Source organism: Varanus komodoensis, unplaced genomic scaffold (genome assembly GCF_004798865.1).
Source record: "Varanus komodoensis strain SLA01 unplaced genomic scaffold, ASM479886v1 scaffold15, whole genome shotgun sequence".
Classification (NCBI taxonomy): domain Eukaryota; kingdom Metazoa; phylum Chordata; class Lepidosauria; order Squamata; family Varanidae; genus Varanus; species Varanus komodoensis.
Window position 1 is genome coordinate 2,111,689 of NW_025335440.1, and position 23,359 is coordinate 2,135,047.

Below are 23,359 nucleotides of genomic sequence, written 5' to 3' on the forward strand. Positions count from 1 at the left end.
GAGAATGGGCTCCCACATCCCTGCTAGTCAGTCAGTCAGTCTCTCTTTCTCTGTTAGACAGGAAGCTCTTTCTCTCTTTGGAAATATAGAGTTAAATAGGAATGCAGCAGGTTTATTTGCTCTCTGGACAACATCAGGTTAAAAGCTTGTGCCTGCTCTGTATTTTTCCGGTGAATAAAGCTTCCTTTCATTTCCAAGTGTTGTGTGCGCCTGCCTGAATGCGAGACCAGGGCTTGCTCTGTCTGGCCACGTGTGCTAATCACCAAAATATCTCAAACCTTCCAAGACCACCTGGAGGGCACGTGCCTCCTTTGGAGAGTGGTGCTCCTCAAGATTACCTGGCATAGCGTGGGATGCTGCAGCTTTCGGGAAGCAGCAGTGCTTCTGTTGCACTGGGCCTGCGCTAGAATGGCACTGGCTTTGCCTGAGTGGCCCTTGGGCTTCTAGGCCCAGGCACTGTCACGGTCAGGAAAAGTGCAGCCGTGACGGCTGCAAAGTACGTCCCACCCGATTTTGCGCATCCTCTTTGGCCTACAGCCCCGTGAGGGTGGTCTGCTTACGAAAACACTGCGGGAGTTCTCCGCTCCAGGAGCCGTTCCCTTCACAGGTCAGGACAGCAGGCAGGGAGAGCTGATATCCTTCGAGGCAGGCATAGCTCACGCTTGAGCCCCAGCTGAAGTCTGAGCCCACAACTTTCCCATTGGGGATGGCTTGTGGAGGCTTACAGATGATGGCTAGGCAGAGGCAGAGGAGAGAGGAGATGGTTAGGGTACACGTGGCCCCCGCATCACAGAGGGCAGGCCTTGAATCAGGGATACGGAGACTTTGTTAAATTCATTCCATCCATGCTTTGCGAGTGGTCAGGTGTCTGTCTGTCTGTCTGTCTGTCTGTCTGTCTGTCTGTCCAATCTATCAGATTTCTATCCCACCTATTAGCCAAAATGGCTCTCTTGGGCCATCATCCACTCATTGATGGAGTCAGATAATAACATCATCCCCCCCTTTTTTTTTGGAATGGGTGAATGAGAATTTCTTTCTGATTTGCAAGTCCCTCCTAAAATTAAAAAAGCAACAATAGAAATAAAGTCCACAAGTGTATATGATCCATTGTCTTTGTTTTTTTGAAGACAGACACATGTCAAATCCATGTAGATATACTGAATCACAGGCAACATCTAGGAATTGTCAGCAAGTCTCTGGTCCAGTCCCAAAACATTTGGCAAAGAAGGGAAGGCTTCCAGAGTACAGTCTTGAATCCAAAATGATTTAGTTTTTATAAAGAAACATATTCTGCATTCTTTCTCCCACAAGCTGTTACTCAAAGTAGCTAACAAGTTAATCAAATAGGCAGGCACAACCCCCCAAATAATCCACCATCATTAAAAGATCCCCAGACTAAACTCGGCATCACGGGCAAAGAGTCAAAATCAATCATAAGTTTAAGAAAGTAACAGCAGAATCATAAGTTTGTCTGTCTGCAGCTGTGGGTGGAAGGTAAATGCAGAGGAAGGAGACCCTCTCCCTCTTGGTGTGGGGAGTGTCACACACATGGGAACTCTTCCGAGAGTCCCGCTAGCTGTCCCAGGAGGCAATGGGACACGCAAAAGCGCCACACGCGCTGGTCTTGAAGATGGTGGATTCACATGCAGCCCACTCCGGGCATGCGCTGAGTGGCATGGGAAGAGCATTGCGCATGCTCCGCCTTACCAAAGGGCAGGACTGTTGCCAAGCAAGAGTCCCCAGAGCCCAAGAAGAGAGCCTTGTGCAATCTCAGCAGGGCCAGCAGCCACATCTCCCTCGTCTCGGCCCACTGGACGTGTCTGGCCGCCAGAGCAGCAGACCTCAGGGAGCTCCTGCCACCCGTATTTCGCAAGAATGCCCCCCACATCACACTGGAAAGCAGCGTGTCCCAGGCTCCAAGCTCCAGAAATGGAGGGGATCAGAAGTAGAGCTATCCTTGCCAATATCACTGGAAGTCACACTGTAGTGTTTAAGAGTGCAGGGCTGGGGCTCAGGAGAGCCGGGTTCTAGACCCCACTCAGCCCTGGAGCCCTCTGGGGGACTTTGGGCCAATCACAGACCCTCAGCCCAACCTACCTCACAGGGTTGTTGTTAAGACTGAGCGAATGAGGAGAATTTTGTAACTCACCTTGAGTTTCTTGTTGAACTCAAGGAATGAATGAATAAATAAATGAACAAATAAAATTCTCTCCTATGACTTGTCTTGGTTTTGTTAATCACCTGGTCTTTCTCTGCCAAAACATTTTGACTTCAGAAGTGCTACCCTTTTCTTCCCACTTGAGAAAAAGCAGGGCCAAATACTGCATGGATAAAGGTTAAAGGTAAAGGTAAATGTTTCCCCCTGACATCAAAGTCCAGTCATGTCTGACTCTAGGGGACGGTGCTCATCTCCATTTCCGAGCCGAGGGAGCCAGTGTTTGTCCGCAGACAGTCTCCGTGGTCATGTGGCCGGCAGGACTAAACACCGAGGTGTACGGAATGCTGTTACCTGCCCACCGAAGTGGCACCTATCTACTTGAATTTGTATGCTTTCGAACTGCAAGGTTGGCAGGAGCTGGGACAGAGTACGGGAGCTCCCCCTGTTTGTGGATTTGAACGGTCGACCTTTCTCTCAACCAGCCCAGCAGCTCAGAGGTTTAAACCACTGTGACCCTGCATCCCTCATACTGCATGGATGCAGGGGGGGCATTTCTCTGGGGCATGTGTTACTGTAGCATTCGTGTAGCCAGTTGGCCATCTATAACAACTCGCAATGCGGAGACAGGAGTCACAGCGTGAATCTGCGCTCAAGGGGAAACCAGGAAGACGACGTGGAATAGACTGTCGGTAAAGCCCAGACCCCAAGGCAAGTACATGCGCTGCCATGCATGTTCTCTCTCTGGTGAATGGCTTATCTGCTTCCATCCACAGAGTTCCAAATGCCTGTGGAAAGTCTAAGATGCTATCTTTAGGCACGGGGTGCTTCTGAATGCGGATCATGAAGAAGCCCCACAGAAGAAGGTCTTACCTTTGCAGACGGGTTTTGTGCCATTCCAGATCCGATCCTTGGTGCAAGTCAAAGTGGAAGCTCTGTCTGACTCCATCATGTAGCCAGGAATGCACTGGAACATGATGCTCTTGTTGAAGGCAAAGTCGTTGCCCATCCGAATGCCATTGGCCGGGACACCAGGATCCCCACAATTTATCACTGATGAAGAGGCAGAAGAGATGGGTCAATTAACTTCCCGAAAAGCACACGCTGTTGATATTTGGTCTCCAAATAAAGAGAAAGGCCAAGCAAGCAGAATCACACCTCAGCCCTTAAAGCAGGCCAGTATTTTTCCTCTGTTGCAAGTTGCAGTCAGTGGAAACAGAGAATGGCTATTGACCTAATTTCTAAACACTGTATTAGGTCAAGCTCTCTTACCCAACAGGCACATGTACAATTTTGCAGCAGCACTTCCAGACTGCAAAGCTGAGGTGGAAAGGTCATTTCAGCTACTTTGGGGAGTGGGACTTTACAGAGTGGAATTTGCTGGCCTTCCCTTGCTGTCTTGTTCTGCTGATGCCTCTCTCCACAAAATGTCCCCTTTGGAGTCCACACAGGGCAGGGGGAAGTTGGCAGCCACAAACATTTGCAGATTAACCCCGGTCTCCCTCACCCCATCACATCCTTGGGAATGGGGCATGCTCTGTGGAAAACAGAGGGCCACCATGAACCGATCCAAACTGCAGAACATTCCCTTTGGAAAGGGGAGGCATCACTTCAAGCCCGCTCTGCTCCAAAGTTGCATGACCTTTTCCAACAGTTCCAAAATTCAGACCAGCCTTACTTTTGGGGCCTATTAGAAATCGGAGAAATAGCACTGGACAAACCATTCTGCACCTTGGCCTCCTCTGCACGAGCCCCTGCTGGGGCAGGGAAGTCTACTCTGCCTGTGCATCTGTTGCATTGGAACTGGACCGAGACGTGGCAGAACCTCCAGCCCACAGAGGAAGCATGTGAACATGTGAGCACACGGAGAGGCACATGGGTGCCCCTGGGGGGCAGGCAGCTCTCACTGCTTTGCACAAAACTGAGCCCCTCTCCCCACCCTGACATAGACAGGGTGTCACGGGGCTGCAGAGTTTTTGGAGACGCAGATCCAAGGGCAGCCAAGGACAGTTTCTTTAACCCCTTTGTGTCCCATCTTTCCTTAATAGGCCCAATGTAGCTAAGGAGTTGAAAACCCAGCATTATGACATCAGCTGGAATATTTCAACTGAAAGCAAAGGTAAATTCCTATAAGGGCCAAAAACAAAAGGTCTTAAACAAAAGAAACACAAAACATAAAAACAGAGTGAGTCAGAAGGGGTCTTCTGAGCCATCTAGTCTGACCCCTGGCTCTAGCCAGCTGCACTCATGCAATCCCTGACATGTGGTTGTCCAATCTTTCCTTGAACACCCTCACCAATGGGGCCTCCACCACCAGCCCTGGAAGCCCATTCTATATCCTGGAGGTCCTAACCATCAGGAAGTTCTTCCTGACATCCAACCTGAAGCCTGGCTCCCTGATATTTGCCCCAGTGGAACACATCCTGCCCTCCACTGCAGGGAAGAACAGGTCCCAGCCCTGCTCCACATGACATCCCCTCACATACCTATAAGGACACCGTTGGAGTCTCCTCTTCTCCAGGCTGAAGAGACTCAGTTCCCTCAATCTCTCCTCATATGTCCCAACCTGGCCACCATTCTTGTGAGCCTGTGCTGAACTGATTCTAACCTATCAATGTCTCTCCTATAATGTAGAGCACAAAACTGGATGCAGTACTCCACTTGTGAACACACCAGAGTCTTGTAGAGTGGTATCAACACCTTCCTAGATTTGGAAGCCACACTTCTGGCTATACATCTGAGGGTGGTGTTTGCTTTCTTAACTGCCGTGTCACACCACTGGCTCCTGTTCAGCTTGCTGTTGACAAGTACCCTGAGATCCCTTTCACAAGTGCTGCTCTCCAGCTGCTTGTCCCCCATCCTGTACCTGTGACACCTATTCCTTGCGCTTATCCACATTGACTGCCATCCTGTTGTCCCCTGCCCACTTCCACAGCCTGTCCAGATCCTTCTGGACCTGGATCACCTGTGCCCTTGTTGTGGCCACTGCCCCCTCTTTGGCATCATCTGCAAATTTAGTCCGCAGACTGGCTATCCTCTCTCCATGTCATTGATAAAAAGGTTGAACAGAATCGGTCCCAGAACTGAGCCTCGGGGGCTCTGCTCGTCACTGGCTGCTATCCTGATGACTCCCCACTGTAGTCAACAGTAAAGGAGCCACTAAGTGAAACAACAGTTGGACAGAGATTGCATCAAAATTGAACAACAGAATGAAGGATAAAAGCTGCAAGCCCTGAAACATCTTGTAACACTAAAGTCTTCCTATGAATTCAGAGAGGCTTTTGCCACTCAGTAAAAAGTCATTGCAGAGACAGTCGAGTTGGCTCCTCTTGAGAAAGAATGGCACCCACAAGTGTCTTCTCCTGTTCAGAGCCTCAGAAGTGTGTACAAAGACAAGGCAAAAGGCCAGCAAACACAACTCCATCCACCCCATAGGTTTACACAGAAAAATATGCAAGGAGAACTTCCGAGAAGTCTCAACTTTACTGGCTCAAAGTTCTCACCTCGCTCTGCCACATCTGCTCTCTCCAATTTGTGGCACGAATAGCCGATTTCCAGTGAAATCTTTTAAAAATTGCTTTCGTTTTGGTACAACCTTTCTCAGAATTGCATTTGAAGCAAACAAACCCCCAACTGTTGAGCATCAGAAGATGGCACCAGGAGTGCGCTTTGTTGTCAAGGTGACAAGTTCCACAGCAGGAGGCCCCTGCCAGGCCCAGAGTTTCTGTCCCAACAACTCCCCTTCCTCGCTGTGATCACAGTCTGTTCAGCTGCCCGGTGAGAGTGAGCAGTGGCAGGAGCAAGGGGAGTGACTTCAATTTCTATCACCCTTGAGCTCCAAGTACTGGTGTGAATTGTGGCCAAGAGAAAGCAAGCAAGGAAGCAGTAACAGTTTGGACTGATGCACCTTTTGGATCTCCACAAATATGCTTTTGATTGTCAGTATACATTTTATAGTGGAGTGGCATTGTCTCAAAACTCCCTGTCACAAACCTTACCTAATACCACAACTTAGTATGAATCTGTGCCTTCTAAATTGCTCCAGATTTATCCAAAGCAGAAAAAGGGACAGAGAAGAACAAATTGTGTTTCAGCCCTCAAAGAGAGTTAACACACTTGAACAGCATTCGATTGGGAGCTTGATCAGGAAACATCTGGATTTCCATGGGAATCCCCCTGACATTGTGAGAAGCTGAGCCAGGGTAAAGGCAGGAGGTATTGTGAGCGAGGGTTACTCCCTTCTCACACTCAAAGCCACAGGCCTTTCTCGCACAATGTTCTTTTTTGACCAAAGCATTTTCCAGAAGCACAAACACCCGGAAGGGATCTCTGGGCATGGTCAGAGCAGTTCATTGGATGCAGACTTCTAGGAACTCTCCTTATGAGCCTGTTTGGGCCTTGTTCTTTCATGGGGGGGGGGCTTTTGGAAGTGAGCAGGCCTCCTCTCTGCTCACTGATCCTCCAATTGGGCTGCCTTCCTTTGCTGATGCTGCTCCAGGGGGTTGAGAGCCACGCACACCTTGTCCGCCTCTCAGGAGCTCCCCTGTTCCAACCCCCCCCCACCCTGAGAGCTGCGCCTCTGGGCTATTCCCAGAGGCTGCCTGAGCACCAGGGGAGCCTGGCCTTGAGAGAAGCACCGGCGCTTTTCTCATCTCAAGGTCTGGCCTTTGCCCACAGTCCAAGCCCCAACTCTCACGCCTCTTCTTCCCCCACCTCTTCCTCCTGAGAAGGCCAGCCAGCAGCCCCAAAGGAGGCGCGCCCAGAGCAGCCCCCTTCTCCCTCACAGCAGGCAGAGTGAGCAGGCGGCTGCGCTGCCTCCGATCGACGCCCGAATCGCCTCGGTGCCCTGTGAGCTGCCCTGGCGCACGAGCTACTCACCCATGCACTCCGGGCTGCTCCCTGTCCAGGTTCCGTTGACAGTGCAGTGCCTGCTGAGGACGCCCGTGGAGTAATAGCCCTCCCGGCATTTGTATATGATTGAGCTGGAGAACACCAGGCCATCGTTGAAGACCACCCGGGCATTGCTGGGGGTCCCGGGGTTCCCACAGGATATAACTGCAGAGAATGAGCAAAGAAAAGGCCAAACAAAGAACTTCAGAATCATACAATCATAGAAATCATAAAATTGGATGGGGCCATGAGGACCATCAAGTCCAGCCCCCTGCTGTTGCAGGACACCGTCACACCATCCCACTCAGAGGGCTGCCCTGCTTCTTTTTGAATGAATGTCTCTAGTGTGGGAGAGCCCCCCCACCTCTCCGGGCAGCTGGCCCCACTGTTGTCTTGCTCTGACAGTGAGGAAGCTTCCCCTGATGTTCAGTCTGAATCTGGACAGAAGATACCCTCCGAGTCAGCCCAGTGCTGGGAATAACATGCAGAGCTGCTTGAAGTGCTGGCCTGGTAGAGCCTGCCCAGGATCCACGCCCCAGCGGAGGCTCAAAGCCAGCAGCTGCTTGGAGTTGGCTCTTCTCCTTCCCACTCCAACTCGCCTGCTCCCTGCCTCTCGCTCTGGCCCAGACCACAGCGGGGTGAGGCAGATGAGCAGCAGGTGCCACACGACCACCTGCTGGCTGGCTCTCGCCCTGTGAAGCAAGAGGGGTCTCGCGTGGCTGGGAAAGGTACCATGGAGCTGGAGCCTTAGCCAGACGCTCTCCAAAAGCCCAGACCCAGCAACAGCCATGGCATCACTTTGCCCCTCTGGTGCGGTCTGTCACAACTGAAAGCAATTCTCTGAGTCAGAACAAGAAAGGCTTTGGCCAGCCTGGGGATCCTTCAGCCAATGGTGCCAGGGTTCAAAGCCAGGGCTACCTGCAAGCAACACAGCTCCACGACCTCTGAGCGGAAGCCCTTCCTCCTTCACCGCAGGTCTATCTAGCACTGTTTAGTCACAAAGGCAGTAACTGCTCTCCAGGATATTCAGCAGGCTTTTCCAGGCGTGCAACTCAAAAACCCTTTTAAATTAGACCATTGCAGGATATGTGGAGCTGAAGCAAGACAGAGGCTCAACCAGAAGCGCAAATAAACAAAACAGGGGGAGGGGGAAGCAAATGGGTTTATAGGAACAGTCAGGATTCTTCATTTCCTGGAGGGTCCTGGGGTCTCCCCTTGTCTCAGCCCTGCATAGCTATTTGGATAGTTTGCATTTTTCATGCAAAGTTCTCTTCCACGCTGGCCCTTAGCATTGCATTTGCAGGGGGTGGGGGTGCCAGTTCTAGGCCTCAGTGGGTCCTGCAGCAACCTGACTTTACTTCTCAGCAGACACAGACCAGATCGCACTGCCTGAAGAACAGATATTTCTGCAAGAGGCTGAAGAGGATCTGCCTTTGTCTCTTCAATTAAATGCATGTATTCAAGAGGCTTATTCATTCTGATCCCTTTTCTGAATTAATGACCCCCAGATCTCCTTTATGCTTTGCTGATGGCTGAATAAAAAGCCCGAAATCTCTCCCTAGCAAGACGCTGCAAGGTGTTTGGGTGAAATGCGGCTTTGGGATAGGATGCAGTGAGACTCGCTGGGCTTCCCCTGAAATCCCTGCTTCTGAACTGGCCCATTCACATGCTATTTAATGTAAAAAGTAACTTATGTTTGGGGTGGGGAGGGGCAAGAACAACACGGAGCGCTGCAAATGACCCTTCATCAGTTATATCCCAGCAAGTTAGCCAGCCTGCCCAGAGCTCAGCGGGGTCCGTTTCACATAGGGAAAACGGCTGTCTGTGCTCAGCATCGCCCTCCCTTTTGCCACGCTGAATGGGCTCAATTTCAATAAGAGCCCCACTTGGAAATCCAGGCATCGGTGTGGGGCGGCAATGCCAAATTAGCAATGGAAAGGGCAATGGTGAAAATCGCAAACTGCTCACATGGGAAAATCCCATGAGGCCTGTCTGCCCGCCGTCCCTGCACTGTTGCCCCATTTGGGCCTGCTGCTGTGGCAAAAAGAACAGGGAAAGCTTTTGCCTTGGTTTTGTTGCACTGCGTTCTTGCTTTAGTGCCTGTTTCCATTTTTAAAAACACTGGACATTAAAGCCAAGGGAGCCCATTTCCTCTGTGTGAAGAACAGGTGCTGGCTATGAGGCAGCCTGTATTTCATAAACCAGAGATGCAGCAAATTTCTAACACAGAGAGATTAATTAACTTGTTTCATTTCAAACCATTTGCAGCCTTTGAAATACTGAATGGATTAAAAAAACCCCGAAAAACCTCTTTTCCCCACTGAATTTTTCTGATTATAGGAAAAAAGAGACTTTTCAAATTAATAATCCCACAAGGGAACAGGCACTGTTGCCTTCCCTGACAGATAGCATTTCCCTGCTGAATCCCAGGCATCTGAGAGAATTCTAAGAGGTCTGCACAGAGAGAGAGCAGCAGGTGTTGCTCTTGGAGAAAACGCGCCCCCTCGAGCCGGCCAAGGGTCCAGTGCTAGCAGGAGCAATTCACAAGTAACTGCAGGTTGCCCTGGGATTGAGGCTTCATTAGGGGTTGATGAAGAACAGGTGTCTGTTGGTTTTTGGCCAGGATATAACCAGTTCATACCTTCCAGAACAAACATGGACTCAAATGAACACTTGATTGAAATCCATGCACTTCTGAGCTGCAATGTGATTTGCAGATTTAAAAAAAATCATTCAAAAGCATGTGTTGAGTGGAAAAAATGTACATGAAAAATGCAAACTTTTAATATGTTCTCAGCATACTGGGAGAACCAATGGGAGAAGGGTGCTATTTTTCAAAGATGCACGCAATTGATGCATATATTTGGAAATGCATACATGAAGATGTCACATAAATTTTCCAATGAGAAGGGGAAAATAGTGCAATCATCTAACTATTGATTGTACTATAGCAGGAGTTGGAAAGAGCTTTGGAATGGAATTTGGAAAATAACATCTCACATACATTTCACTTGTTCTCACATCTCTAGATGTCATGCATGATTTTGCCCAGAGATTGGGGGTCTAGATTGATAGAAGAAGAAACTTCATTGGCCACCCCAACTGCTACCAAAGACCAGCAATTCCCCCTGAGCACTCAGACAGAAATGCAAGTGATGGTTAACCAGACAGCTTCAAGTGGTCCATTTCTGGGCAACAAGATGCAGAAAAATTAGAAAGGGTCCAGTGGGGTGGGGTGGGGGACAAAAATGTTCCAGGGTTTGGAAACACTGCCCTGTGAGGAGAGACTGAGGGAACTGAGCATGTTCAGCCCTGAGAAGAGAAGAGTGAGGGGGACATGATATCTGTCTATAAGGACTTCAAAGGCTGTCACAAAGAGGAAGGTCAAGATCTCTTCTTGCTGTGGGACATGGAATAATCAATTCAAGCTGCAACAACATCAGGAAAAACTTCCTCACTGCTGGAGCAATACAACAGTGAAACCAGCTGCCTAGAGAGGTGGTGGCCTCTCCCACACTGGAGTCATTCAAAAAGGGAGTAAACAGCCATCTGAATGGGATGCTGTGACTTGGTGTCCTGTACCAGCGGAGGGGTGACCCCTATGGCCTTCTTGGCACCTTCCAACTCCACTCTTCTATGATTCTAAGTTAAAACTCTGCACCTTTGAATTCCTGCCACCTCTGTACCTAAGAGTGACAGCAAACACATTTTCCCTATTGTGGGGTGGTAATCAGGAGATCTGGGTTCTAGTCCCTGCTCAACTGTGAAGCTCCATGATTTTGGACTAGTCACTCACTCTCAGCCTAACCTACCTCACAGGGTTGTTGTGAGGATAAAATGGATAGGAGGAGAAACTCGTAAGCCACCTTGGGTTCCTTGCGAGTGGAAAAACAGTGGGGTATAAATGTTCTGTGATGGTGATGATAACAATAGAACCAGTAATCATAACAATAGCGTTGCGTGTTTCCTGGGCTTTCTCTATCCTGCCTTCTAATCTACTTGCCTCCTGGTGTAACCTGGACAATTTCTAAAACAGATATTGGAACTGCCACATCTTGTTTTCCGAATGCTTCTCCCCATAAAAGGTCTCTGCAAGCAGACAACTAGCACTTCATGAAGAAATCTGCTTAGCACACTCCCTCTGCCCATTCTGCTAGTTTTCTGCATGCAGTGCATGTTGTTCTCTGCATGTGGCAGGGGGTGGGGAGAGGCCAGTTTGGGGCCCTGCTACTCCAGCCCGGAATCTGTTGCCCCATCTCACCGCTCCTCTCCTGATTCTGCTGCCCTGAGAGACCCAGCCCTGGTCAGCGAAATAAACCTGAAAGTGTCCTGAGGCATCCTCAGGATGTCCTTTTGTTGTGTGACTTGCTCAGTCGAAGAACATTTTATGTGCTTTGTACAGCCCTTCTCCTTCAGTGCCTGACAGATACGTTTTAAGTGTTTGTTTTTCATTGCATGGCTGAGTGTGTGTGTGTGTCTCTGTGTGGAGGAAGTTGCGGTGGGGTGGGCTGCTCTTGCATTTTCTACCCTAGTGCCAAGAATACTCTGGGTTCTCTGCAGCTTGGGGCTACCTGCTCATTTTCTGGCATACAGTAAGTAACTCCAGCCCGCTCCTCGGCTGTGACCCATAAAGAAGAGGGTCCTGAAGAGACCTCAGCATGGGACATCTGAGCCCTGGATTCCCCGAAGCGGGTCACACGCAGGCAGCCCCCGGCAGAGTGCTGGATGCACCATTCCTTCCCAGCAGTGCCATTCTGAGATGTCTGACTACTGGTTCTCCAAGGAGCGTAGCCTTCCCTTCTCCTTGTCTTGAATACAAATCAAAGGCGGCCATAAACTACACATTATCATGAATTACTCTCTGTCCCCAGTTGGTGAGAGCCTAACATTAAGGGATCTATATGAGGCACATAATATTCCAATTATTCATAAAGTTGTGATTTAAAAGCACTGCCTGTGATCTGTATTCCTCATTGCTTTTGAACTTGATGAGTTATTTATCCAGGGATTAATATACAGAACTCCTCCCCAGCTCTATCAAAATAATAAGAATAATAAAATAAAAAATGAAGATTTTGATGGAGGGGGGAATCGACCTGTCCAGACTTCAGCATATTAACAAATGGGGCATAGAGTCTTTTCTGTCATGAACTGCATCAATGCAAAATAAATTTCCAACTCATTTGCAAACTTGGCTTGCAGTTCCACAAGAGAGACAGATGAGTTTGCCTGGGTCTCTTTGCTTACCCCTTTCCTGTCCTTCTCTAGCTTTTGTGGGCTCTGCTGATTGATAGTTAAAGGCTTCTGTAACAGCAATCATCAGAAAAGTTTGTCTGCAGTTTCTCACACTGGATTACCTGATTGTTCTTCTCCTCTCTTCCCCAAATAACAACTAAAATATATCATACACACAAGAACGCACACACTGCAATGTAAAGTAAATGCATATGAATTTTTATGAGGGCTCTAATAGGACATTTACCATATTTCCTCTTGCCTGCTTAAAGCAACAGCACGATTCCCAGATGGGAATGGTTCAGGATTTGAAAAATTTCTGGGGCAATTCCAAATATCTACTGTTGGTATAAATCAATTAATCAATCATTTTTTCAAAAAGTCACCCCACTGGCAGGCCAATCCCATGCTCATCATCCTCGGCAGGATGGCAATTAGACATGCGCATGGTGGGCATGTCGTGAGTGGAGCTGGCTGGAGTCGGGGGTCAGACTAGATGACCTGGGAGACCCCTTCTGACTCTTTCTGTTTCTGTGTTTCTATGTTTCTAATTCTGGCACTGGACTCTCACTACCACCAACTGAGCCATTATGGATACCAAACCAATTAGCTGGAGAGATGGCAGGGGTCCATTTGTGGCCAGCGGGGTTAAAGTGCCCTGGCCAGAGGTGGCACAGGCAGTGGCGGGTCTCTGTGCATCCCTCAGCCGCTCTCGGCAGGCCCCTGGGTCTGCTTTCACTGCTGCTCAGCTGAAGAAATGGGCTGCGGCAGGGCTTTCGGGAGTGCTGCTTTCTCCTCCATCCCACACACCAGGCAGGAGGGAGAGGTTGAAGCTTCCCGTCTCTGCAGGCTGAAACGTGCGTGCATGGGAGCAAGGCACGTGCAGGCTAGACAATGTATGTGCCCCCTGGGCCCAAAAACGACCATTCCCCCTTGGCCTGAAAGGAGTGCCTAAAGCAGTAAGCGTGGATCTGGAGCCCTCCCTGGAGCGCCCCCAAGCAGCCTTCTCCAGTCTGATGCCCTCCAGATGCTTGGAATGGTACCTCCCTGCACGCCTGACCATGGCCTGTGCCAGCTACGGTTGCTCGAAGACAAATTCCAAAACATCTGGAGGGCATTAGGTGGGAGAAGGCTGCTTGCGGGGCTTCGGCAAAGGCTCAGGTGGGAAAAGAATGCTTTAGACCCTGGTGAGCCCTCAGTCAGTGTTCTGAGACTCAGGTGCTTCTGAGTTTCTCACCTGTGGCCCCTGCGCCTCCTCCAGGAAGGAGAGGATGGAGCTACCCCACAGCTTCTTCATGCACTGCAGAAACAGCAGGGGTGGCAGGAGGCAAGCAGAAGAAAACCTGGAAACATTGGCCTCCCCAGACCAATCTCCCTGCACACGTCCTTGCCACCCTGCTAAGGAGGGCATAGGGCATTCTCGGTGACCCGCGGATGGCACTCACCTTCACACTCCGGCTGAGTGCCGCTCCAGGATCCATTGGCCAGGCACAGCCTCTGCAGCGAGCCTCGAAGTGTGTAGCCTGGCTCGCAGCTGAACCAGACAGTGCTATCCACGCCCAACTCATTCCCGCCGTGCCGGATGCCATGCGAAGGGATGCCCGGGTCACCGCACAACCCCTGGAGGTGTCCTGGGAAGGGGCGAGCAGAAGGACTGTCAGCTGGTGTCCTCGTCTCCCTTCCCACACCATGATGGGCCACTGGCACCAGATGGTGCAACACACAAAAAGTGGAAAGCTGGTGGGCTGCCAGCGCAGATCTTGAGCACACAACATTTGCTTAAGCCAGCCTGCGCTTGCCAGGTACTGGGAGGTCTAAACTGGTGGTTTACAGGCAAGGATCTTGTCCCAGGTGCCCCCCCCCACCATTTTCAATTAAGGCATGCTTAAAGCAGGTGGCTACGCTTTCATTCATAAGGGGATGGAGGGGGTGGAACTCATGGGCTGTTTAAAACATTAAGGGGCATCGGTTACATTTCTCATCTGTACATAATGTGTGTGCAGTGCAGCTCTCTCTCTCTCTAGCTCTCTCTCTCTCTCATTTATATGGAAGGTGCACCAGGGCATAACTGGGAATCCCTTACTACTAACCATCACCCGTTTGCGTGGGCCATCTGGTCCAGGGCTGGGCTAAGTGCTCTCTGTGGGCACTTCACTATTTTGATTCACCAAAATGTCATCTAGGAGACCCCAAGCAGCTGAACATGCTTCCATCGTATGCACACGGTGCCTCTGCCGGCTTGAGGAAAATTAAGAAAGGGACCACCAGACCAGTATCATCAGCAGCAGCCCTACAGGGGGCCCAAGCATGTGTCCAAGCAACTGGGTCAATGCTGTGCACCGTGGAACGGCAGCAGCCCTGTTCTGGGCCCAGACTTCTCTCTGTAGGATAACAAGGAAGCACTGAAGAACACAGATGCTGGCCGTGACTGGACCTTGAAGTTCAAGGTCCTCATTTGGGAGTTGCTGTCTGAGCTCTTCGCTTCTCAGGTGACTGAATCCCCTTTGCTGCAGGCTGTGAAGCCCAGCTCCACCTGGCAGCTTCTAGACAGGAAAGGGACTAAGTTTAGCCTGGACACTTCGGCGGGTATTGCTCACAGCATTGCAAGCCTACCTTCGCAACTGTAAGGCACAGAGAGTGGCTTTTAAAGAACCAAAACACAGAAGCTGCTCTGCTGGGGGTAGCTGGATTCAACACTCAGTGCTTCCTTGCACAAAATGCCTTCTGCACTTGTGCAGAGTGCACACACAGATGTGGACATGACATAGCCGTGGCTTGAGCATCAAGGGTAAAAACGCTCCGGGGAGCTCTGGGTACTCTCCTGGCCAGATGTGCACAGCCACCGTGTGGGTACTTTTTCTTTGGTTTGGTTTGCCAGCTCTGCTCTCCTTCAAACTGAAAATGACAGGATGCTTCAAAGCCACCCGCTGTCCTTGCAGGGATGGAGCTGTGCCTTTGTTGGGAATCCAGACCCTCTGATGAGCTAGTGAATCATTTGCTCACAGAGTTAAGAGGCATCCGAAGAAGCCGAAGACGCCACCTGGTGAAGGCGCTTGACAGCTACAGTCGTGCTGGTGCTGGCTCCCATCTGGTGGCCCATCTGCTCCTGGGTTTTCCCACCACCGGTTTTGCAAACACAGAAAGTCCCCAAACCAGCAATGGCCCTCATCCTTGTTCCTTTTAATTGGACACATGGGGTTCTGGCCTGGGCCCCTCTGAGCAAACTATGGGGGTGCAGCCCCTCCAAGACAGCCTCATAAAACAGCCTCACCTGCTGCAAACGTTGAGAGCACACTTGTAACTCCTTGATGAAAAGATTTGCTCACCCGTGCAGAAGAAAAGCACCCCCATAGCATGACTGACAGGCTCGGAAAGCTATCCCAAGCCCCCCCCCCCACCACTGCCAGGCCCCCTGCCATGTGGCAGGGCCACTTCATTCACTCATCCTTGCCCTAGCCCAGACCACAGCCGGGCCTTGCAAGTGCAGGGAGTTATTTACTCATGTTGCATGAAAGTGCATTCAAGCCTTAAATTCTCCATCTGCTGCCTGAAGTAGTGCAAGCGGCAAGCACATCAGGCACGTTTGCTGACTGGATGTCCCCAGCTCTGGCTGCAGTATTGTCTAACCACCCGAGGTGTGAGAGGCGGCTAAGCAGATGGTGGGAAAGATCCATCTGGTAGGCCGTTCCTGAGAACAGCAAAGGCCTCTGCAAACACCGCTCCAGCTCGTAAGCAGTTCTGTCCTCATGCATATCTTCCTAGCTATGGTGGGGTGGGCAACTTGTGGCTATCCAGATTGCTTGAGCTAGGCAACATCCCCCAGTGGTGAGGGATGCTGGGAACTGTAGGCCAACTGGAGTGCTGCGCATTGCCCATCCCTGATTTATGGGAGCTGCAGTCCAGCTGGCCCAGTGGCCACTCTCTCAGATGTCTATCCATGGCTCCTGTCCCCAGGAGATGGCTTCTTCAGGATGCATCGTGTGACGCACACGGGAGCACTAGGAAAAGCTTCCTGGGCTTAGAGATGAGTCAGAAGTCTGCTCTGGGGGTAGGAATCCATTGGACTCCCTGGCCTGTGCTGCCCAGACTCCAGCCTGCTCTCTCGTGGCCAGAAGCCCAACTTTGTGGTAAGTGTGCCCAGCATTCACAGAGCACCAGCCAGGAATTGCACCTCACATGGCAGCCGCACAAATGGCACCCCTCCTTCATGCCTGCGACCGACAGTCCTTGCATGTGCCGTGGAAGACGGCTGCCAGTCACACAGCCTTCGTTCCACAAGCGTTCGTGGACTTTCTCTTGGCTCAGTGGCTTTCTACAAAGGCTGGTGGAATGAAGGTTGTGTGAGGAGGCAGGAGACAATGTCCACAAACTGAAGAAGGATGGATTCTGGGAAGCTTGGTCGCAACACTGCTTGGACTACAACAACGGCCTGCCTAGCCCTGCATTTCTGAGTTCTGTAGCAGTCAGCCCAGTATCTCCAAAGCTCAGAGAAGCAGGTCACGGAAGCCCTACCTGTCCCCAACCTTTTGTCTACACCAGGTGGTACTCAGAGGGGCATTGCTTCCAAGCATGGGAAAGAGCTGCCTCTTCTGGGCAGTCTTCCGACTGGGACTGTCTCTTTAAAACCCCCAAGTGGAGTATGCAGGCCTATTGCCTCCACCCAGCATCTGGTCGGCCAAGCTTTGGGGCATTTGTGAGGTGGCACATAGAGAAGGGGCGGTGGTCCTTTAAAGCTGCGCATTGCTGCCACATGAACTGTGGATTGGCCCCAAAGGGTGAAGTCTTCTGCCAGAGCACCTTCAGTAGCCGTCCACTTGTCTCCCTGCCTACAGCCTTGCTGGTTCTTTAGAAAGGCATCTCTGGATGAGCAGACAGAAATGCACTGCTGTGGCCAGGGACCTTGTGGCTCCTTCTCAGAAGCAGCAGCTCCATCCACAGAGCCCTGGTGAGCGCCAGCCCCAACCGGCTTCCGAGCCCTCCCACCTGAGCAGTGCGGCAGAGAGCCGCTCCAGCGTCCATCCAGCTGGCACAGGCGGGTGGAATTGCCCATCAAGCTTCTCCCCTCCAGGCAGCTGTAGCGCACCACTGACCCAGCCGTGTGGACGTCGCCCAAGATCTGGGCATAAGGCGGTGACCCAGGGTGGCCGCAGGAGACCACTGAAAGGAAGGGACAACAAGGCTTTCAGGAGAAACAGTGCAACCATTTCAGCACAAACTTTCAAGGGAAGAACAGGAATGCTTCTGATAGCAGGGGCAATTTTGGGTCTGATCAAAATATAGTTTTTCAGGCAATTCAGCTGCACTGAGACCAACATAAGATTTTTTTTCCAGTGGATTTTAGCTTCCTCGAGAACACTGAGTCCTGGTTAGGCCTCTTCAGATGGACTGAGATCATGATGAAGAAAATCAGGGACCACTTGTTAGTTTGGGCTGAGTTCACCCTCATAAAACCAAGGCAAGAAATGCCAGTAATAGAGCTGCATGAGAAATTGGTTGGTTTGCATTTAAAGTAAGGTAGGCAAATTTCCCTCGCATGAACCCAGTCAGGAATGGGAATGCATGAGATCCAAATTTTGCTGAACTTCATCAAAAATGCACGCATTTGAAAGACTATGCACCAAAATTCCTTACTCAAAGGGGAAAAAAAACACTTAAAATGTGTGCATTGGAAAAAGTGTGCCAAGTTATATACATTTGAAAAATACGTAAAATGTATGCATTATGGAAAATGCATAAGACAATATGTGCACATATTCATGCAGACCAAAAAGCGAAGCCAGGCCAAGCCCGGCAATTGGCTTGGTACCAGGACAGCTGCAAGAATCCCTCCCGACATCCTTTTGCCTGGGCGCGATGGTCCTGCTCCAAGGCCTATCTCCAGCTGCCACCTCCAGGGGAGGCTTGGTTGGTATCCATGAGGAGGAGAGCCTTTCCAGCCCTGGCCTCCCAGGTATGGAATGTTCGCCCCACCTGTGTACCCTTTTGGTGCCAGGTAGAGACCGCCCTCCGTTGTAGGGCATTCAAGCAGCTTCTCAGATTTGCTGGCTGTCATACAGGTCTGAATATTTTCTTCCAAAAAAGAATGTGTGTGTGAGCCTGTTTAAAATGTGGTTTTAAATTTTGTATTGTAAGCTTTTAATGATGTTTAAATATGCTTTGTGAACCACCTAGAGAGCTTTGGCTGTTGGGTGGGAAAGAAATTATTTATTTATTTATTTATTTATTTTGTAATGTGCCAATAGGACGGAATGAACTTTGGAAAAAAGAGAATACAGGTAGGGGAGATGCTCGGCCAACTTTCTCATCTCTAGGTGGAAGGGAAAGGAAGTGGGGGTGGGGAGGGACATGGCAGTCAGGAAATGATTCTTTTTGGTGGAGCTGTGCAAGAGGTAAGAGGGGATTCAAATGCTTCTTATATTCCTTGAATGTACAAAACCAGCTTGTTCGGCAGAAGGTCCTCCTAGAAATTCCTCTTTGATATGCCATTTCAGCATCTGCCGAGATTATAGTAGGAGAAGTAGCATCCAGACCACCGTCCTGTCCCGAGCTACTGTTCAAAACTGTCCAACCAGCTGGGAGGGATGGCAGCCCTCCCCAGCGCAGTCGCTCCCCACTGTCCCTGGAACTCCCAGCACGGTGGGCAGGCAGCGCAGCTGGGGAGGCCGGAACAGGACTTGCTGTGCAGCTGTTCTTGCACTTTTGCTCCTAGGGCCACTTATGCTCACACTGAGGGCAAACCGATCCACAACTGTGTGAAACCGGTCCTCATGGCAAAGGGCAGTGTCTGCCTCTTGGTCCACCTCTAAGGCCAGGGTGCTCCAGTGGCAGCATCAGAGGGGAAATACCGGGGGGGAACTAAGATGGGGCGAATTTGTCCCCCATTCAGTCTTTCTCTCTACATTTATATCCCAACTGTTTTCCTCTGGCAGGGAACCCAAGGCTGCTTACACAGTCCTCCTCCTCCTCCTCTCCATTCTATCAGCACAACAAGCCAGGTTAGGCTGAGAGTCAGGGACTGGCTCGGCGTCATGCACTGATCCTCTCAGTGCCAGACAGCACTCTGTCCCAGCCTTTCCCAAGCAGGTGCCTTCCACATGTCTCAAACTACAACTCCCAGCATGCCTCAGTCAGCCATGTGGATGGGACCCATTTGGAGAAGGTTGCACTAGCCATTATTGCACTCCACTGGCTCACAAAGGAAAATAACAATAGACTTCATAGTAACGCTAATATTCCAAACCTTCATTTAGTCATTCTTCAGTTGCAGCCTTGTTTTAATGCAGTTCATTAAAGTTTCAGTTCTAGTTTGCATTTGAAATCTGCCTGTGTATGAATTAAATATTAAACCTAGTAACACCATTTTAGCACTGAAATGATTAAAATCTAAATCGTGTGTTAGATTATAGCACCTTTTACTTAGTCATACAACAAATCTGCTTCCAATGGTTTCTGTTGTAATTATTGAAAACAGCTGGATTGTTCAGCAGATTCAGCAACTTTTCTAACAGATTCTCCCTCTTCATTCAGTGAGTCATGGTGCCATGGACTGGGCTTGATCTGGACTTAGGCAGGCTTAAACTGCACCATTGCATTCAATGGGAGAAGTTAGTCCTGAGCCTGCCACCCAAAGGATCTCCCAGAGAGTGGCAGGTGAGCAGGGCAGCCGAAGCAAGCTCTGTTTTAATCTTATCATTTCGACAGTGCTACGATTTGAGTGTGTTTAAAGTGCAAAACTGCACACTCTAAAAGCGTGTTAAAAACCCAGACTGGTTCTGTTGCTGCTGCTCTAAGATACGAGGAATGTAGAAGCAGTGGGCAGGTTTGGAAGGGCAGTGGGAGAGGCATAGCAGGAGAAACATTAGCTATGTGCCCTAAAATGGGAAAAATACGCCTGGCCTTCTATCAGTCCCGTAAGACCAGGTTCTAAAATTACCCCGCTGCACCACTGTCCATATTCTATGTGCTAGCCCTTCACATGAGAGGAATGGTCATGACCTTTGAAGATCTACCAGCAAATATGGATTGTTTGGTTGAAACATCTCAGGCAGTGATCTTAATAATGGGAAGCAACCCAGATGGTGAATGGTCTCCCACAGGGATGGGCAGAAAGTAGATTTCCAAATGTTTAGGACTTCAGCTCCCAGCATTCCTGTTCATGGGCCATGCTGGTAAAGGTTTCTGGCAGCTGAAGTCCAAAGATCTGCCTTCCTCCATCCTGGCTTAGAAGGTGTTTGCTGTCACTTACTCTGTATGAAATCATGTCCTCCCTTGACATGCAGTTAGAGGAAAGCAGCCAGGATCCAAAGCTCACTGAGAGCTCTTAACCCAGTTAAGGTCTGAAAGAAGACTGGGGCCTTCTGCATTGGCTGGTCCCAATTCAGAGGTTGCAACTGGGATGTCCTCCTCTTCAGTAGACTTGCTGCCAAGAAGACCCCACATGAAAGAGTCTGCTGGCAGCCCTTGCTAAGCTGTGGGAGAAGAGCGGAGAGATGGCAATCCTAGCAGGGCTTGAAAGGGCGTCAAAGTCCATTACACATGGTCACCCAGTGCCATCTATGGCTGCAGATTCTGCTGGAGAATCCAAAGAGGTCACCTCTGGGCTTGGGTTGACCATGCATCCCTCACCTATTGTTCTCAGAAGACTCTTCTAGAGGTAATTAGCCAGGGCAGGCCACATCAGCTGCTTGTGCAAATGGTGCTTTTGTGTGTGAGTGCATGTAGCTGAAGGGACACACAAACCATTCTGACTGGAAGGTTCTTTACATGAGAATAAAATTACCCACAGAGCCCCGTTCTTCCCTGCCTCTCCATGATTGTTTTGTCACTAAAACCATGATATCTGGCTAGGATAGGTGAAGCACTTTCTTTAATGATGGAGAAGAAATTGAGTGAATATGTTTGCATACGTGGATGGTTTGGGTTTGATTTGTAAGCTCCTGGCTCTCAGCTGCAAGACCGTGCTAAGATTTCCAGAGATGCTCTGTGAGCAAGCTCTTAAGAACACATGCTGTTGAAAATAATTTAATAACTGATCCTCCAGGAATTACACCTAAGCAAAAAACCTGCAGCATTGACAGCACTTTTAAGGATTAACAACTTCCAGTGCACCAGCTTTCACTAAAGTATAATTCACCAATCTTAGTAGGGTATTTTTAAATGAAATTGCTGGAAACCTTGGCAGTCCTCTTCACAAAGATTAGATATATTTCCACCCTGTGGAATGCCTTTTATCAATGCCACTTCCCTCCATTAACCGCTTTTGCCAAAGCCAACACAGTATAAATGGGGATTTTGCAGTACCTGTAAATTTCCTGCTCTTCCTGGTGGCTGTGGGCTAAATCATTGCAAAGGACTCTCCTGCTGTTCATGGGCGGGGTCCTCCTAGAATTAACCTTCATGTTGGGTGTGGGGGGAGGATGCTCATATACCCAGGCCATGCCTAAGCAATCAAATCACATATTCTCCGACCAAATGGAGCGACTCAGAAGGAAATGAATTGGATATGTAACTAAGCCTGGGGAATGAGAAGGCAGTGACAACCCCCATTTTCTCTAGAGCAGATGACAGTGAGACATACTACTGAATGATGTGTCCGATTGCCCTATGTCCACTAGGACTGTTACAGGCAGGGTGATGTACCACCCACCTTCTCACGCTAGTGGGCCAAGGCTCCTAGTGGCACAAGGACTGTTTCATGGCATGGAAAGCAGAAATAAACATCTGCTGGGTGTCTAGCTTCCCAACCCTTTTCTCTTTAAAGCACTTCTGCTTTTAAAGTAACGTCCTGCGCTGAGAGGTGAGGCTAGGAGAGCTTTAAGTGTACTGCAGTGCTTCCTTGACCTCACCTGGGCCAGCCTCTCAGAGCTATCAGTTCCAAAATACACATAGGTGGAGGCTCTGCCATAAACCATGGACAGGTCCTCCTACAAGCAAGGCAAGGGCTGGAGAACTCCACTGCCAGACCCAGAGTGGAACTGAGACTTCCCCAGCCCTGTGTTTCAGCACTTGAAGGATCAAGCATGGTCCCAGGAAGCAAGCATGGCTCCCTTTTTGGAGGGGGGTGTAGAAACGCTGACCTACCTGGAGCTTCTTTGAACCTACAGTTGGCTCCAGGCATTTGCTGGTGTGACATCCGAGGGCACTTTCTTTTGGTTACAGGAGGGGGGATTTTGTCTCCTCACACATGAATGCACATATACCCACTTCAGTGTTTTGGAACCTCTACATCAACTGAAACTCAATTTTATGAAAGGTGAACTTAAATTTTGCCCTGGAGTTTTCCAATTTAACACACACATGAGTGCACATGCATGTTCATGTGCATGCACATGTGCACACACATGCATATTCTGGAAAATGAGTGTAAAAAAATGCATTATATTAGGAAGGTTGCCTGGACATTTTCTCCACTCTCCTGGTTGTTCCCCCAACCTGGTGGCCTTCAGAGGCATTTCGACTGCAGCTCCCAGAATTACCATCCAGCAGGGCCATTGACTGGGAATTCTGGGTGTTGCAGTCCAAACAGCACAAGGCTGGGGAAGGCTGCTGTAATGGAGTTTGGTTTGAATAGGACAAACTCTCGCAATCCAGAAATGTTAAACAATGTCTGTAGTCTTATTGGTGTTTAAAACCACATGCATGGGTTTTCTCAACTTTCCTTATGTTGAGAAAACATGGTGAGCTTCCAAATTCACCTCAAAACCTCACATTAGGCACAAATGGATACAGACATTAGTTTTGAGTCTTCTGAGCTTTGGGCACTGTGTGGAGATGCTGTTCACCCACTCCAGATGCCTAGGAGGAAATGCCTTCTGGGCAACGGCAGAGGAAATGTCCACAATGCAGGGAGGAAAGCAACACCGTTTACTATTTCCTGTGGGCCTCAAGTTGTGAAATGTTAAATCCTTGCAAAAGCTTTCTTTCTTTTTTCTTTTTTCATCAAACTCTTTCCCCTTTCCCCAAAATTCCACTGTTGTTTTTTGTTCAAGTAGGAACCTCCCAAAAACAGCAAAGCTGACATTAGCTTTACTTTTTAAAATAGCAGCTCCTTAATGTTATTTGTCCAAAATTTACCTACAT

The 23,359-nt window shown here is 49.6% G+C and overlaps 1 protein-coding gene across 1 annotated transcript in view; it reads right to left on the bottom strand.

The window, feature by feature from the left end:
- LOC123020788 (CUB and sushi domain-containing protein 2-like) overlaps window positions 1-23,359 on the bottom strand; it is a 429,441-nt gene that overhangs the window by 18,917 nt on the left and 387,165 nt on the right. Inside the window, exons 46-50 of the mRNA XM_044424965.1 lie at window positions 17,264-17,437; window positions 13,726-13,911; window positions 7,034-7,210; window positions 3,029-3,208; window positions 561-734 (exon numbers count right to left, since the gene is read on the bottom strand). Coding sequence (XP_044280900.1) covers window positions 561-734; window positions 3,029-3,208; window positions 7,034-7,210; window positions 13,726-13,911; window positions 17,264-17,437 — 891 coding nt within the window. The remainder of the gene's footprint in view (window positions 1-560; window positions 735-3,028; window positions 3,209-7,033; window positions 7,211-13,725; window positions 13,912-17,263; window positions 17,438-23,359) is intronic.